Source organism: Bidens hawaiensis, unplaced genomic scaffold (genome assembly GCF_021521415.1).
Source record: "Bidens hawaiensis isolate Kalapana, Puna unplaced genomic scaffold, B.hawaiensis_p1.1 tig00061382_1, whole genome shotgun sequence".
Lineage (NCBI taxonomy): Eukaryota > Viridiplantae > Streptophyta > Magnoliopsida > Asterales > Asteraceae > Bidens > Bidens hawaiensis.
Genome location: NW_027501047.1, coordinates 10,400 through 23,784, shown reverse-complemented (window position 1 = coordinate 23,784; position 13,385 = coordinate 10,400). Strand labels below are relative to the sequence as shown.

Here is a 13,385-nt window from a genome sequence, read left to right as displayed (position 1 = left end):
GAATGCTCATTTAATCAATTGTTTACAACCTTCGTTTAGTTTATTTAGTTTATAAAATCAAATTAAACCAACCTGAATCTTACTTTTTCGTCATTTACATTTGTATTAGTTTAATTGTAAGCTACTCAGTAACATATATTCCACAAACTCTTCGTGTTCGACACCCATTTACCACTATCTAATTAGTTGTATTTGGTTTATTTTTGCGCGAGTCTTCGACCTCGTGTCATCTTTACTAGAGGATGTCGTACCACAAGTGAATGTCTATATTAAACCTGTTAAAGGAATGTCATTTGAGTCTATTGATCTTGCATATGATTTTTATTGTGAATATGCAAAGAAAGCTGGTTTTTGTGTTCATAAGGGAGGTTCATACATGAATGATGGTATATTAAATTCTAAGTATTTCACATGTTCAAAAGAAGGTCATAAACCTCCAAAGAGTTATGATTCAATGGATGATAAAGATAGTTCAAAAAGACCATATTATAAAAGGAGGAAGAGACTAACAATTCAGTGTGGTTGTAAAGCTCAAAATTTTTTTTTGAAATCTGTGGATGGTATTAAGTTTGAAATAAATGAGTTTGTGGAAGAACATAATCATGCAATGGTAGAAGAAGAAGATATGCATTTTGTTCGATCTAATAGGAAGTTAACTCATGTGCAAGAAGATATCTTATATGAGCTGTCAACATTAAATTTGGGCCCAGTTAAGGCATTTAATATTCTCAAGACAAAGTATGGAGGTTTTGAAGAAGTTGGGGCTTCAAAAGATGATTGTAAGAATTTTAAACAGAGGTTAAATTGTTTTATTGGCGAGTTTGATGCTGAAATGGTTATCCAAAGATTAAGTGGAAAGAAAAGATGCAATGACGATTTTTCTTTTGAATACACTATTAATGATAATGGGTGTTGACTCGTTTGTTTTGGGCTGATGAGATTTCAAAGAAAAATTATTTGGCATTTGGAGATATCATCGCATTTGATGCTACTTTCAAGACCAATAAGTGCGTGATTTCAAAGAAAAATTATTTGGCACGAGATAGCCATTAACCTTAGGGCTTAAAGTGAACGAGGCAACTGAACATACATAAAAAAACTGTTTTTGTTTAACTATCGTTTTAAGTTCTCCCACTGAAAATTATGTCGGCCGCCTAAAGTTTGAGGGACACATTTTATGTGTTTGGTCCTATCGTCTACCTGTAGACTCATAGGATAGCCATTCACCTGAAAACTGAAGGTAACTGGGGTGATTGGATTTCAAATTGTCTTCGGGATTATCATCTGGGAAGTGATATTATTATTCAGCTAAAAGCTTTTTAGAAGCTCAAAATATTTTCAAATGAAAATTGATCCAACCTTTGAGAAATGATAGATAAATTGATTTTGTGTGCCTAACGTGTGAAGTTATTAGGCTAAAAAGGCTTTTGAACAGTCATTGATGTGTCGACATCCTCGGTGCTTAGGATCCTAAAACTTTGTCTTCCATTCGTGAGCACTCCACGAGGGCTCGGTGCCCACTGGCTTCTTACCGATTGCTGTGCAGCTGAACCAGCTCTCACAGCTTTGGAGCTTGTAGAACACAAAGAATCTGTCAACGGAGGGAATGACACCCTGGGCTTGGTAACAGAACTCGAAGTGCCTGAGCCTCATAAGCCCAAATGGATGCATCTGGGCTATGTGTATCCCAGTCAGAACCAGGAATCTGTCCAAGAACCTGGTACTTGGTAACCTAAAGTTACCAGTGGTGAAGTACTCACCGACAATTTCCCTTGGGAGGCTTGTCAGCGATTGATCCGGCGCAAACGTACAACCCAAACACGTAATATCAGTGCATGCAAACACAAAGTAGGCATAACACATTGAGTGTTTTTTTTTTCCAATCCTACAAGATTTTTAGCAGTTTTGGAAAGCTAGGGGTTGGGATTCTTACTAAAAATCAACTTTGGGAGCATATCATTCTTTCTTTAGTGTTCACTTGTTCACTTTTACAAACCTAAAAATATGTCCATTCTTATCCTTTTACTTATCATTTGTGAACTTGTAACTTGTTAGAAGAGTTATATAAAAGTATGATATATCTCCAAAGTCAATCTTCATTCATTATATAGTTTGTTTATATAGAGTATAAGTTATAACCCTATTCAAACACTAAAAGGGTTCAAGATACGTAGAGAAATCAAACACTTATTTAAATAAATATATTTTAAAAATAATTATATCTTCTATATCTTCATATGAGTTTTGTATATTCTAATACGCCCCAGCAGATCGAGCTGGTGACACGCTCAAACTGGACCTGAAACTTTCAAATAATGGTCTTGGCAAGCCCTTTGTAAAGATGTCAGCATACTGATATGGTGCCGGAATATGTAAAACACGAATATTGCCCAATCGCACCTGCTCACGAACAAAATGTATATCAATTTTCACGTGTTTAGTGCGTTGATGCTGAACGGGATTGCCTGACAAGTAAATAGCCGATACATTATCACAATATACAACGGATGTGCGATGTATCCGAACGTGAAGCTCCACCATGAGATTACGTAACCAAGAAATTTCTGCCACCGCATTTGCGATACTGCGATATTCCGCCTCAGCACTTGAACGAGAAATTGTTGCTTGACGTTTTGAAGACCATAAAATTAGATTAGGACCCAAGAACACACAGTAAACAGAAGTTGACCGAATAGAATTTGGGCAGCCGCCCAATCAGCATCGGAATAAGCGGTGAGAGAATTTGTAGTTGAAGCGGAAAGTTGTAAACCATGATCAAGCGTTCCACGTATATACCGAAGGATGCGGCGCATGAAAGCCATATGAGGCTCACGAGGAGCATGCATGAATAAGCAGATCTGTTGTACCGCTTATGTAATGTCCGGACGTGTGAAAGTAAGATACTGAAGCGCCCCGACCAGTCTGCGATATTCGGTGCTATTTTCTAATAAAGGTCCATCATCAGCGCTCAACTTGGAACCAGTGTCGACAGGTGTGGAACATGGTTTACATGATGGCATCTGAGCACGTTGTAAGATATCAGCCGCATATTGTGATTGCGATAAAAACAAACCATTGGAATTACGAGTGACCGTTATCCCTAAGAAATGATGAAGAGGCCCCAAATCAGTCATAGCAAATTCTACAGATAAGGATCGAATAATATTACTAACCATCCGCGGATATGACGCGGTGAGTACAATATCATCAACGTAAAGTAAGAGATACGCCACATCATTGGCATGGTTATAAATAAATAAAGAGTTGTCACATATGCTACTTTTAAAACCTTTTTTTGTAATAAATGTGGAGAAACGCGTATACAATGCCCGGGGAGCCTGTTTAAGACCATATAGAGATCTTTTTAACCTGCACACATGATGAGGAGTTGATGGATCTACAAATCCATCCGGTTGATACATGTAAACTATTTCATTAAGATCTCCATGTAAAAAGGCATTTTTAACGTCTAATTGATGCATTGGACAACCCTTTGAGAGGCCTATAGACAGAACCATACGGATAGTAGTCGGTTTAACAACCGGACTAAAGGTTTCAACGAAATCAACACCCATTGTTTGAGACTTACCATTGACCACTAAGTGGGCTTTATATCGGTCAAACGAACCGTCCATTTTAAATTTGTGACGCAACAACCATAAGCATCGAATAACCGGTTTTTGAGCCGGATAAGGTACAAGATCCCATGTTTCATTATCTTTTAACGCGTTAAACTCGTTGGTCATTGCTTGCCGCCAATTTGGGTCGGATAAGGCTTGATGATAAGACGTGGGGACGGGAGAGATATGCTTATAATCAGATGAAGTGTTTTGATTATATTTCGGGCTTGGCTTAGATATACCGAATTTTGAGCGGGTGGTCATATGGTGAGTAGTGGATTGGTTTTGGATCGTAGATGTAGGTGAGGCATGGTCAACAGATTCTGTGTTAGATGAGGGAGGAGGTGAGTTGGTAGGTTGTTGGGGAGTGGGCTGGTCAAGTGTATTGTGTGGAAGGAGTGTTGGTGTAGGGGCTGTAGATGGGGAGGTGGGTAAAGAATGTTGGTGTTGCTTATTATGAGTTGGTGGGAACTGGAATGTTGTGGGAACTGGTGCGTCATCCAGGCAGGTGTAGTGGGTTGTATTAATAGGTTTAGTGAAGGGAAAAGAACTTTCGTTAAAAATTACATGACGAGAGATGTGGACACGTCCGGAGGCGGGATCAAGGCATCGATAGCCTCGAAAATTTGGTGGATACCTAAGAAAAACACACCGAGTAGATCGAGGTGAAATTTTGTTTGGTTAAATAACTGATAGATTTGGATAGCAAGCACACCCGAAAACACGTAGGTGATCGTATGTGGGATGTCGATGAAATAATGCGAAGGTGGGTGTAAATAGGTTCATGTTAGGCCACGATTTTTATACTGAGGATCCTTTATCCTTGACTGTCTTATGGACAGTTTATCCTTGAAATATACGTCAGGATATAATGGATCGACGATCCTCGGTATTGTTTGTTTACTAATGATTGTGTTTAGTATGGTGATGTGTTAGACAGGTATAGCAACTTTAAGATGAACTTGCATCAATTATCCTCACGGGACATCCTATAGCTGGAACGTGGATCTAGGATCCTAATTCAACATAGCCGATTATGGACGAACTCTCTAGAAGATTGATGTTTAAATATCAATAATGGCTTTGAGACTCGTTCTTTGGCTTATTTAGCTACTGGGTGGCTATTGGCACGTGGTCAAAGGTCGTGGAGCGGCTAGGTGGAAGACTTCCGGATAGATAGGAAAGATTGTTATTGTTATTATCTTATTTAAATGAGATATGATCGGGTAGAGAAAAACACATGTACTTACACACACTAGAGCAGAACTAAACACTCTCTCTACACTAGCTTTCTTTGTAATCTCGATCATATACTCCATACACACTTGTAATCACATTTTTTTCATTAATAAACTCGACGGTGATAGTTTTCACCGTCCGGGGGTTTTTTGTGCCGGAGACCACGATAACCATATACTCATCGACCAAAGGTTACCTTGTTGATCATTGACTAAAGTACTTCGACCAAAGATTATCCTATTAATCCTTGACCGAGCTATTTTACCAACGATTGCCTTGATAAGTTTTGACCGAAGTAAGACTATCGTGATTAAGGGCTTTTTCCCTCGTGATCAAATCATTGTGTTTACTGATATCGCGCTCATACACTCGTAATTATCGAATTGGCACCTTACTCACATAACAGATTTGGATACTTGATCCTTAGCTGATTTTTGTCCAAAACAATTTGGCGCCCACCATGGGGCAATTGGTGCTATAACCCATATTATTCTTATCAACCTTCATTTTTTCATAACCTAAACACTCGCAATGGCCTCTCAATCAACCTCTGCATCGTCAACCATGCCATCATCAGTTTCTCTCTCATCAAGGACCTTGCCACCGATGCCTCCGCCAATCACGGGAGCACAACGAACTGTTGCTGCTGGAAGCAAGACGCAACTACCAGCCTTCCAGAGCTCGAAAACCGTTGCTGCTACCCCGGTGGTTAATACTAACAGTGATGTTTCATCTATGTTTTCGCAGGTTAAAGCATATATGGAGCAACAGAACAAGACCAACCAAAGGATCCTTCGTGAGATAGAAGATCTCAGGAAGAATATGAGGCCAGCGGAAGATCTCACACCCTTGGTACCCAGGATGCTGGATTTCACCAGTCCAGGATCCATGGCTCAGCCTTCGCAGGGATCTTCACTGTTTCAGCCAGGATCCTCTATCCTGCAACCTGGGTCCATGGGCCAACAGGTTCAAGGATCCTCAGTGTTTCAGCCAGGATCCTCTATCCTGCATCAAGGGTCCATGGGTCAGCAGGATCAAGGATCCTCGATCTTTCATCCAGGATCATCCATCCTTCAACAGGGGTCCATGGGTCAGCATGCTCAAGGATCCTCACTCTTTCAGTCAGGATCACATATCCTTCAACAAGGGTCCATGGGTCAATACGCTCAAGGATCCTCACCATTTCAGCAGGGATCGTCGGTCATTCCACCAGGATTCTCTGGGTTATATGTTCAAGGGTCCTATAATTCTCAACCTCAAGGGTCCTTCTTTCAGAATCAAGGATCCTCAGGAGTCCAGCACCTACAATCTTCCGAAGTCCATGATGGGGACATAATCCCCATGCAGACCATTGCTTCTGGAGGACCCACTCCAATTGCTGACTCCTCTTTTCCCAGATACTCGTCTGGAATACCAAACTCCACCCAGCAGAGAGGTAACTGGTACGATCATATATCTTTAGATACTACCCGTGCTCCCATGCAGGATTCAGGCATCAACCAGGCCATGTCTAGGGAGTTACAAAAGCTAAAGGATATGATATCCAGTGTTCCGGGGGTGATACGTCCAATTCCTGAGATACCGGAGGGAAGTCACAAGTTATCCAGATTCGCTCCGCCCATATGTGATACTGAAATTCCGAAGCGGTTCCAAACTCCCAACATGAAGACGTATGATGGGAGAACCAATCCTGAGGAACATGTTGCCCAATATAGGAAAAGGATGGAAATTAATCCTATTCCTGAAAGACTCAAAGAGCCTTGCCTTTGTAAAGGATTTGGAGCCACACTAACGGGAGCTGCACTAAAATGGCTGCTAAGCCTCCCCCCTTTCTCGGTTACATCTTTCTCTCATTTAGTTAACTTGTTTAACACTCAATTTTCCTGTAGTCGGAAATTTGAGAGGTTAACCAGTGATTTATATCGTGTAATCCAGCCTAGTGATGAATCCCTTAGGGATTTCATTACCAGGTTCGGCAAGGAAGCTCTTGAAATCCCAAACCTTGATATGACTACTGCTGTTGAAGCATTCAAAATGGGAATTCAAAAGAGCTCCCCTTTTTATGATGATTTAGTGATGACTCCGTGTAGGACATTAGATGAAGTCAGAAGCATGGCATTAAGATACATCCGCTTGGAGGAAGATAAAAAGATCTAGGATCGTCTCGGGGGACAAACGAAACAAGAAACTCCTGAGAAGAATAAAGGATCCTGGAATAGGAACAACAACTCGAAGCCATACGCCAAGTTCAACAATCAGAACGTACGGGCAGTTGAAGAAGGGGATTACGATGAAGACTATCCTTGCATCTCCGACTATTGTTTCTCTGTAGATACTCTTGGCTTGATTTGTGCCATGAAGGATCTAGGAGAAAAAGCAAGGTGGCCCCGAAAGAATGAGAAGGTTGTTGGCTTCAAGGACAAGTCTAAGTGGTGCGCCTTCCACGAAGATTTTGGCCACGCGACAGACGAGTGCATCGGCTTAAGGAAAGAAACTGGGTACCTCCTGAGCAAGGGTCATTTTAAAGAACTCTTGGGAAGGAAGAAATCCAAAATCCAGGATCCTGAAGACCTTCCACAGAAAGCAACACCACCGCCGCCGGATGCCCATGTGATCAACTTTGTCTCCAAAGATTATGAATTGTTTAGAGATTCTTGTGCCATAGAAGAAAGTCCCATAGAAGAATTCGAGTTGGACAATGAGAGAAGACCACTCATCCCCACTACTCGGGTGAGTGATCAGAGAGTCTTTTTCAATTCGAAGATCCATGATCCTCAACAAAACAAGCCAGATGTGCCAGCAGTTAATTTCATCTCGGGAGGTTCAGACATATGTGGAACTTCTTTCTCCGCAGCAAAAAGATTCGCCAAGGAGATCAAGATGGATAACGGAGATCATCCAATAGTCTCAACCACATTAACAACAGACAAGAGAATCTTCTTCGATGAGGAAGACAAGCTGAGCATTCAGGATCCTCGTCATGACGGTTTGATTATTACTTTATTTATTTCTAGCCATTATGTACGCAGGATCCTAGTGGATGGGGGCAGCTCGGTCAACATTATCCAGCATGACGTCCTCAAAAAGATGAACATCCCGGATTCAGAAATCATTCCTAGAACATCGGTGCTAGTCGGTTTCAGTGGTGAAACCAAAAAGACATTGGGGGACATCAACCTCCCAATTTATATTGAAGGGTTAAATTCATACCAAAAATTTTGTGTTATAGATAACCTTTCCTGTTGCAATGTTATTTTAGGTAGGCCTTGGCTCCATGGAATGAAGGCTGTAGCTTCAACTTATCACAAATGCATTAAGTTACCTACTCCTTGGGGAGTTGTGAAGATAGTGGGTGACAAAGCGGAGGCCAAGAACTATTATTCATCGTCAATGAAGCCAACAGCCAAACCAACTATAGCATAGCAACTACAGCAACATCCTAGGGACGTGCTGGAAGCTCGGGAGAAAGACCTCAAAGAAGTATCATTGGACCCCGAAGATCCAGAAATAAAGGTGTTCCTAGGATCCAGTATCCCCAGTAAGATCGAGGAGGATATAATATCCTTCTTAGGGCGAAGAAGATCTACTTTTGTCTTCAAGCACTCAGACATGACAGGTATTTCAAAAGAGGTAATCACTCATAAGCTCGGCCTTGATTTATCTGTAAAACCCGTCCATCAGAAGCGAAGGAAATTCGATCCTGAGAGGAACAAGATCATACAAGAATAAGTTGAAAAACTTCTTAAGGCTAGCTAATGTGGTCATTGTTTCAAAAAGAATGGAAAGTGGAGGGTGTGTGTCGATTTTATGGACTTAAACAAGGCATGCCCCAAGGATCCTTTCCCATTACCACATATAGATGCCATGGTGGACGCGACGGCTGGACATGAAATGCTCACCTTTATGGATGCTTCCTCTGGATTTCAACAAATTCAGATGGAACCGTCTGATCCGGAGGATACAACATTCATGACTCCAACCGGCATATATTGTTATACTTCTATGCCGTTTGGACTAAGAAAGGCAGGGGGGACGTACCAAAGACTTGTCAACATGATGTTCAAAGACCAATTGGGGAAGACTATGGAGGTATACATAGATGATATGGTGGTAAAATCGAAGAAATCAGAGGATCACCTCAGGGACCTTGAGGAAGCATTCAATATCCTTGACCACTACAACATGAAACTAAATCCATCCAAATGCCACTTTGGCGTTAAGGCTGGAAAGTTTCTGGGATACATGGTCACAAAGAGGGGAATTGAAGCAAGCCATGAACAAATCGAAGCCATCATCAATCTCAAGTCTCCTACAAATGTCAAAGATGTCCAAAGACTCACCGGAAGAATAGCGGCTTTGAATAGATTCATTTCAAGATCCTCTGAGAAGTGCAAAGACTTCTATGATATCCTCAGAAAGAACAAGAAATTTGAGTGGACTGAAAGGCATGAGGCTTCCCTCAAGGCCCTGAAGGATTACCTATCCTCCGCTCCAGCTCTGATGAAGCCTATGGATGGAGAACCCTTGTATCTATATCTCGCAGTGTCAGGCAATGCAATAAGTGCCGTCTTGGTAAAAGACCACGATGGTGAACAACACCATGTGTATTATGTAAGTAAGAGTCTTTTAGATGCAGAATCCAGGTACTCCCATTTAGAGAAATTAATTCTTGCACTTATTATGGCTTCAACTAATTTGAGACATTATTTTGAAACTCACCCTATTATTTTGAGAACTAACTATCCTGTAAAGAATGTTCTTAGAAAACCAGATTTTTCAGGTACAATGGCTAAGTGGGCTGTAAAGTTAAGTGCATATGATATCCAATACGAGCCAAGAACTGAAATCAAGTCTCAAGCACTAGCGGACTCTGTGGCTGATTTCACTACAGATCTATAAAAAGAAGCTAACTTGGAAGTCCAACAACTGGAAAAGACCAAGGATCCTTGGATACTCTTCACAGATGGAGCATCCAACGTGAGAGGAACTGGATTAGGGATCCTACTAAAATCGCCACAGGGGGGACATATTACCCCAGTCCATAGCTTGTGAGTTCCAGGCAACAAACAATGAAGCAGAGTACGAGGCTTTAATCGCAGGTTTGCAATTAGCCAAAAGCATGAGGATCAGGTATCTTCAAGTTTATGTAGATTCTTTATTGATAACTAACCACTTTAATGGCTCGTATGCTGTTAAAGGGGAGAAACTAATGAAATATTTAGATGTTGTGAAGGAATTGTCAAAATTCTTCGTGTAAGTCCCGAATCTGGATCACTGCAATATGATATCAACCAAACGAGTATTGGTGCGGAATACCAATGCTCGGTGATTCAAGAACACGAGAAATAACAAGTAAACTAACACGGAATAGCTTCAAAACACACATATATATATTGAATACGTCGGGTGCTTAAGCACTTACAATACTTGATAATAATGAGAATGAACAACCATAAACCTATACATCACACCTCTATATATAGGGGATCAACCATAGGCCGGCCCAAACAACCCCAAGCCCACCGAGAACACATAAGTGTTCTCAGTTTACATGTGCACCCAAAACCAAGCCCAAATAAATACAAACAAGCTCAAACCACAAAATTAGGACCAACAATCTCCCCCTTGGTTTGTAGCTTTGTCTTTACTCTTCCTCCATGTAATCAACATCTACATCCTGCAAACCTCCTTGCCAAAACTTGTTATTTATGATAGATGCCACCATGCTCGTGTATTCTTTGGCAGCAGTTTCAAATAAACCGTCAGCATCAATCTGATGCGTGCTGAGTGTCTTGATGTCCCTCTCATGAAATTTCAACAAATCCTTAGGGTCAATAAAGCAATATTAACCTTTCCCCTTTTAAAGCTTGACAACAGCTGTGGCAGTAAATGGATCAAAGAACCAGAATCTCATGTTATCCAGTGTACCCTCGGGAATGGCACCTGGTACGGGAATGTAGGTAGCTTTCTTTGTGGGAGGCCACATCACATTCACCATAGTTTTCCTAGTTCGTGGATCCAAGACTCCTTTGGGTTTCTTTAGGAAAGATTCAGCAGTTGGCATAGTCGGAAAGCCTCTATCAACTTGACGCTTGAGAAAGTCCCAGAAATTTGTGCCCCGTTTGTCGTGTGATGGATTTGAAAACGGAGCATTTATCAGGTCACTCAAATCAACTTTAGTCCAATAACCAAAGTCCTTCATCTTTTTGTAGTATTCCATTGTCCCTAACTTTCTCTTGACCCACCACATGCTCTTATCTGCATCAAAACCCCATGATAGAACTCCAGATCGATCACCGTATTTTTTGGAGAACCCCTTTTGAAGTGTAACAACATATCTCTCCGGGTGATTTGAAGACACAACATTTTGATCTGAGTTCTTCATTAACAGCAACTTCTTCTTTCCCTTCTCAAGCAAATTCTTCTTAATTCTGTCAGAATTCTCTTTTGTAACCGATGGTGTATCCAAGTAACGATTCAGAGAGTCTGATTCTTCTTGTCGACTGACACCAATGTTATCGTCTGGATGAGCATTAGAATCTTTGTCTTGATCAGTAGTTGGAGCTCAATGTATCATATCTTCATTATTTTTGAACTCATCTCCAAACTTTTGAAATAACCTTTTTTGAAGATCGAGATACATGGATGTTAGACCTCCCAATCCAGACTGCAATTCTTTAATCTTGGAATCTTTGTCTGAATTGCTGGCCTCAAGCTCCTGAATACGAATATCCTTGATAACCGAATCCTATCGAGTTCAAAAACTCGTCGCTGTAGAGCCTGAATGTCCACAGGGGCATTCTCAAGAACTACTCCTTTTCCTTTGTTCTGAAGATAAGCTTCCTGCATGGCAAGAATTTGGGCAACCTTATCAGAAACACCTGAACTTGACTGACCTTGAACAAATTAACTAGATGACCCAGAGGGGATATCTGCAGTGTCAGTGTGTTGAATGTCTACTTAAAAATCAAAGTCATCACCAAAATCACTAGACAGTAATTCCATGAAAGACGGCTCAGCAATGGATGCAACTGGTTCGGTTTGCGAGCCTGGAGCATGTGATTTTGATTGATCGATGTTTTGTTGAGGACTAGTGGTTGATTCTGGTGCTGGTGTAATTGTTGATGTTGGTGTAGCTTCGGTTGTTTCGACTTCACGAACCAACTCGCTTGAACTCAAATCATCCCTTTTTCGTTTACGGTGGATGAGATCAGCAGTTGGTTCTTCAACATAATCTTCCTCAATGTTTTCAGTGACTGTATGAGGAGGCTTCAGAGCAGTTGACTGAAATAGAACTTTAGCAGCTTCGAGGGCTTTTAATCTTTCATCATCTGTATCTGTAAGAGTACTAGGCTGACGAGGCTTTTCTTCATCATCTTCATCATCAGAGATCTCAAAAGTAGCTGCACGTGGTTGAGTGGGTTCCACGTGCTCGTCAGCAACCTGAGCTATGACAGGCTCAGTTTCGGTCTCAGCAAAATTACCGAATTTTTCAAGGGGTCTCAATCCCATGTAAACTATTTTAGCTCCTTTTCTTGACTGCTTCATTAACCCAAAGGAGTTGGGTCCCATTTCTTCATATCCAAGGTCTCAACAGTTTTAACCAAATCAGTGTAGTGAGAATCAAAGATCATCTGCAGAAACCTTGGGTACATCAAAAACATCTCCTTCTTCTTTGTCCTGAGATTGCTCATCATTTCATTGAAGACAAATTTGGAATAATTGTAATTCCAACCCATGATCAGAGCAGCAACGGCAGACATTTGAGTGTGACTGATCTCATCTGAACCCCCTTTCCTTCCCGAGATGCATGTGAAGAATGTGTGCAGTAGATATCTCAAGTAGGGGTGAAACAACTTTTTGATCGCCGGTGGATAAGTTCCTTCATACCCCATTCTAGTAATTACTTCAGTGACCTCGGCGGTAGAATACTTTGTTGGGTAGTCAGGTTGATCCCCAAACAGAAGTACCTCTCTGATAATGGCTTCAGTAACAGTAACAGGCTTCATCTGTATCTTGGAGTCAATTGAAGTAACTCCATCTGCTCCTTGAGAGTTGATCTTTGCATTCTTCCAGAAATCAGTAACCATCTTCTTGCAAATGACAGGATTCTCACGAAGAGCATGAGAAATCCTGCAAGTGTTTAGTCCAACAATCATCGATTTGAACTCCTTGTGAGCCAGTGGCAGATCATACAGGTGACCAGCTATATTATGAGTGTCTACAAACTTTAACGGATTTTGATCAGTCATATCTGCACCAAACTTAGCAAGTTAGATAGAAGTAATGGACGTTTGAACCATAAATTAAGATACAATTTTATTATAAAGCATGGTGGACTCAAAAGGACATTTATGGCAGTCCAGGTCATGTTAGAGTGGCTCAATAATGTATCACAATGAGAATCTGGGCCTGGCAGGGGGGGATCTCGGTCAAAAAGTCTCGGTCAAAAGAAATCAACCGAGAACAATGGTTCTCGGTCAGCATATTTAACCGAGAACAAGGGAGTTCTCTGTCAAATAATGG

General features: G+C 41.1%; 1 protein-coding gene across 1 annotated transcript; it reads left to right on the top strand.

Annotated features, from left to right (window-relative positions):
• Window positions 1-286: 286 nt before the first annotated feature.
• On the top strand, window positions 287-916 carry LOC143603357 (protein FAR1-RELATED SEQUENCE 5-like). The gene has a single exon (XM_077080169.1). It carries the CDS (start codon window positions 287-289, stop codon window positions 914-916), a length of 630 nt encoding a protein of 209 aa, XP_076936284.1.
• Window positions 917-13,385: the final 12,469 nt, after the last annotated feature.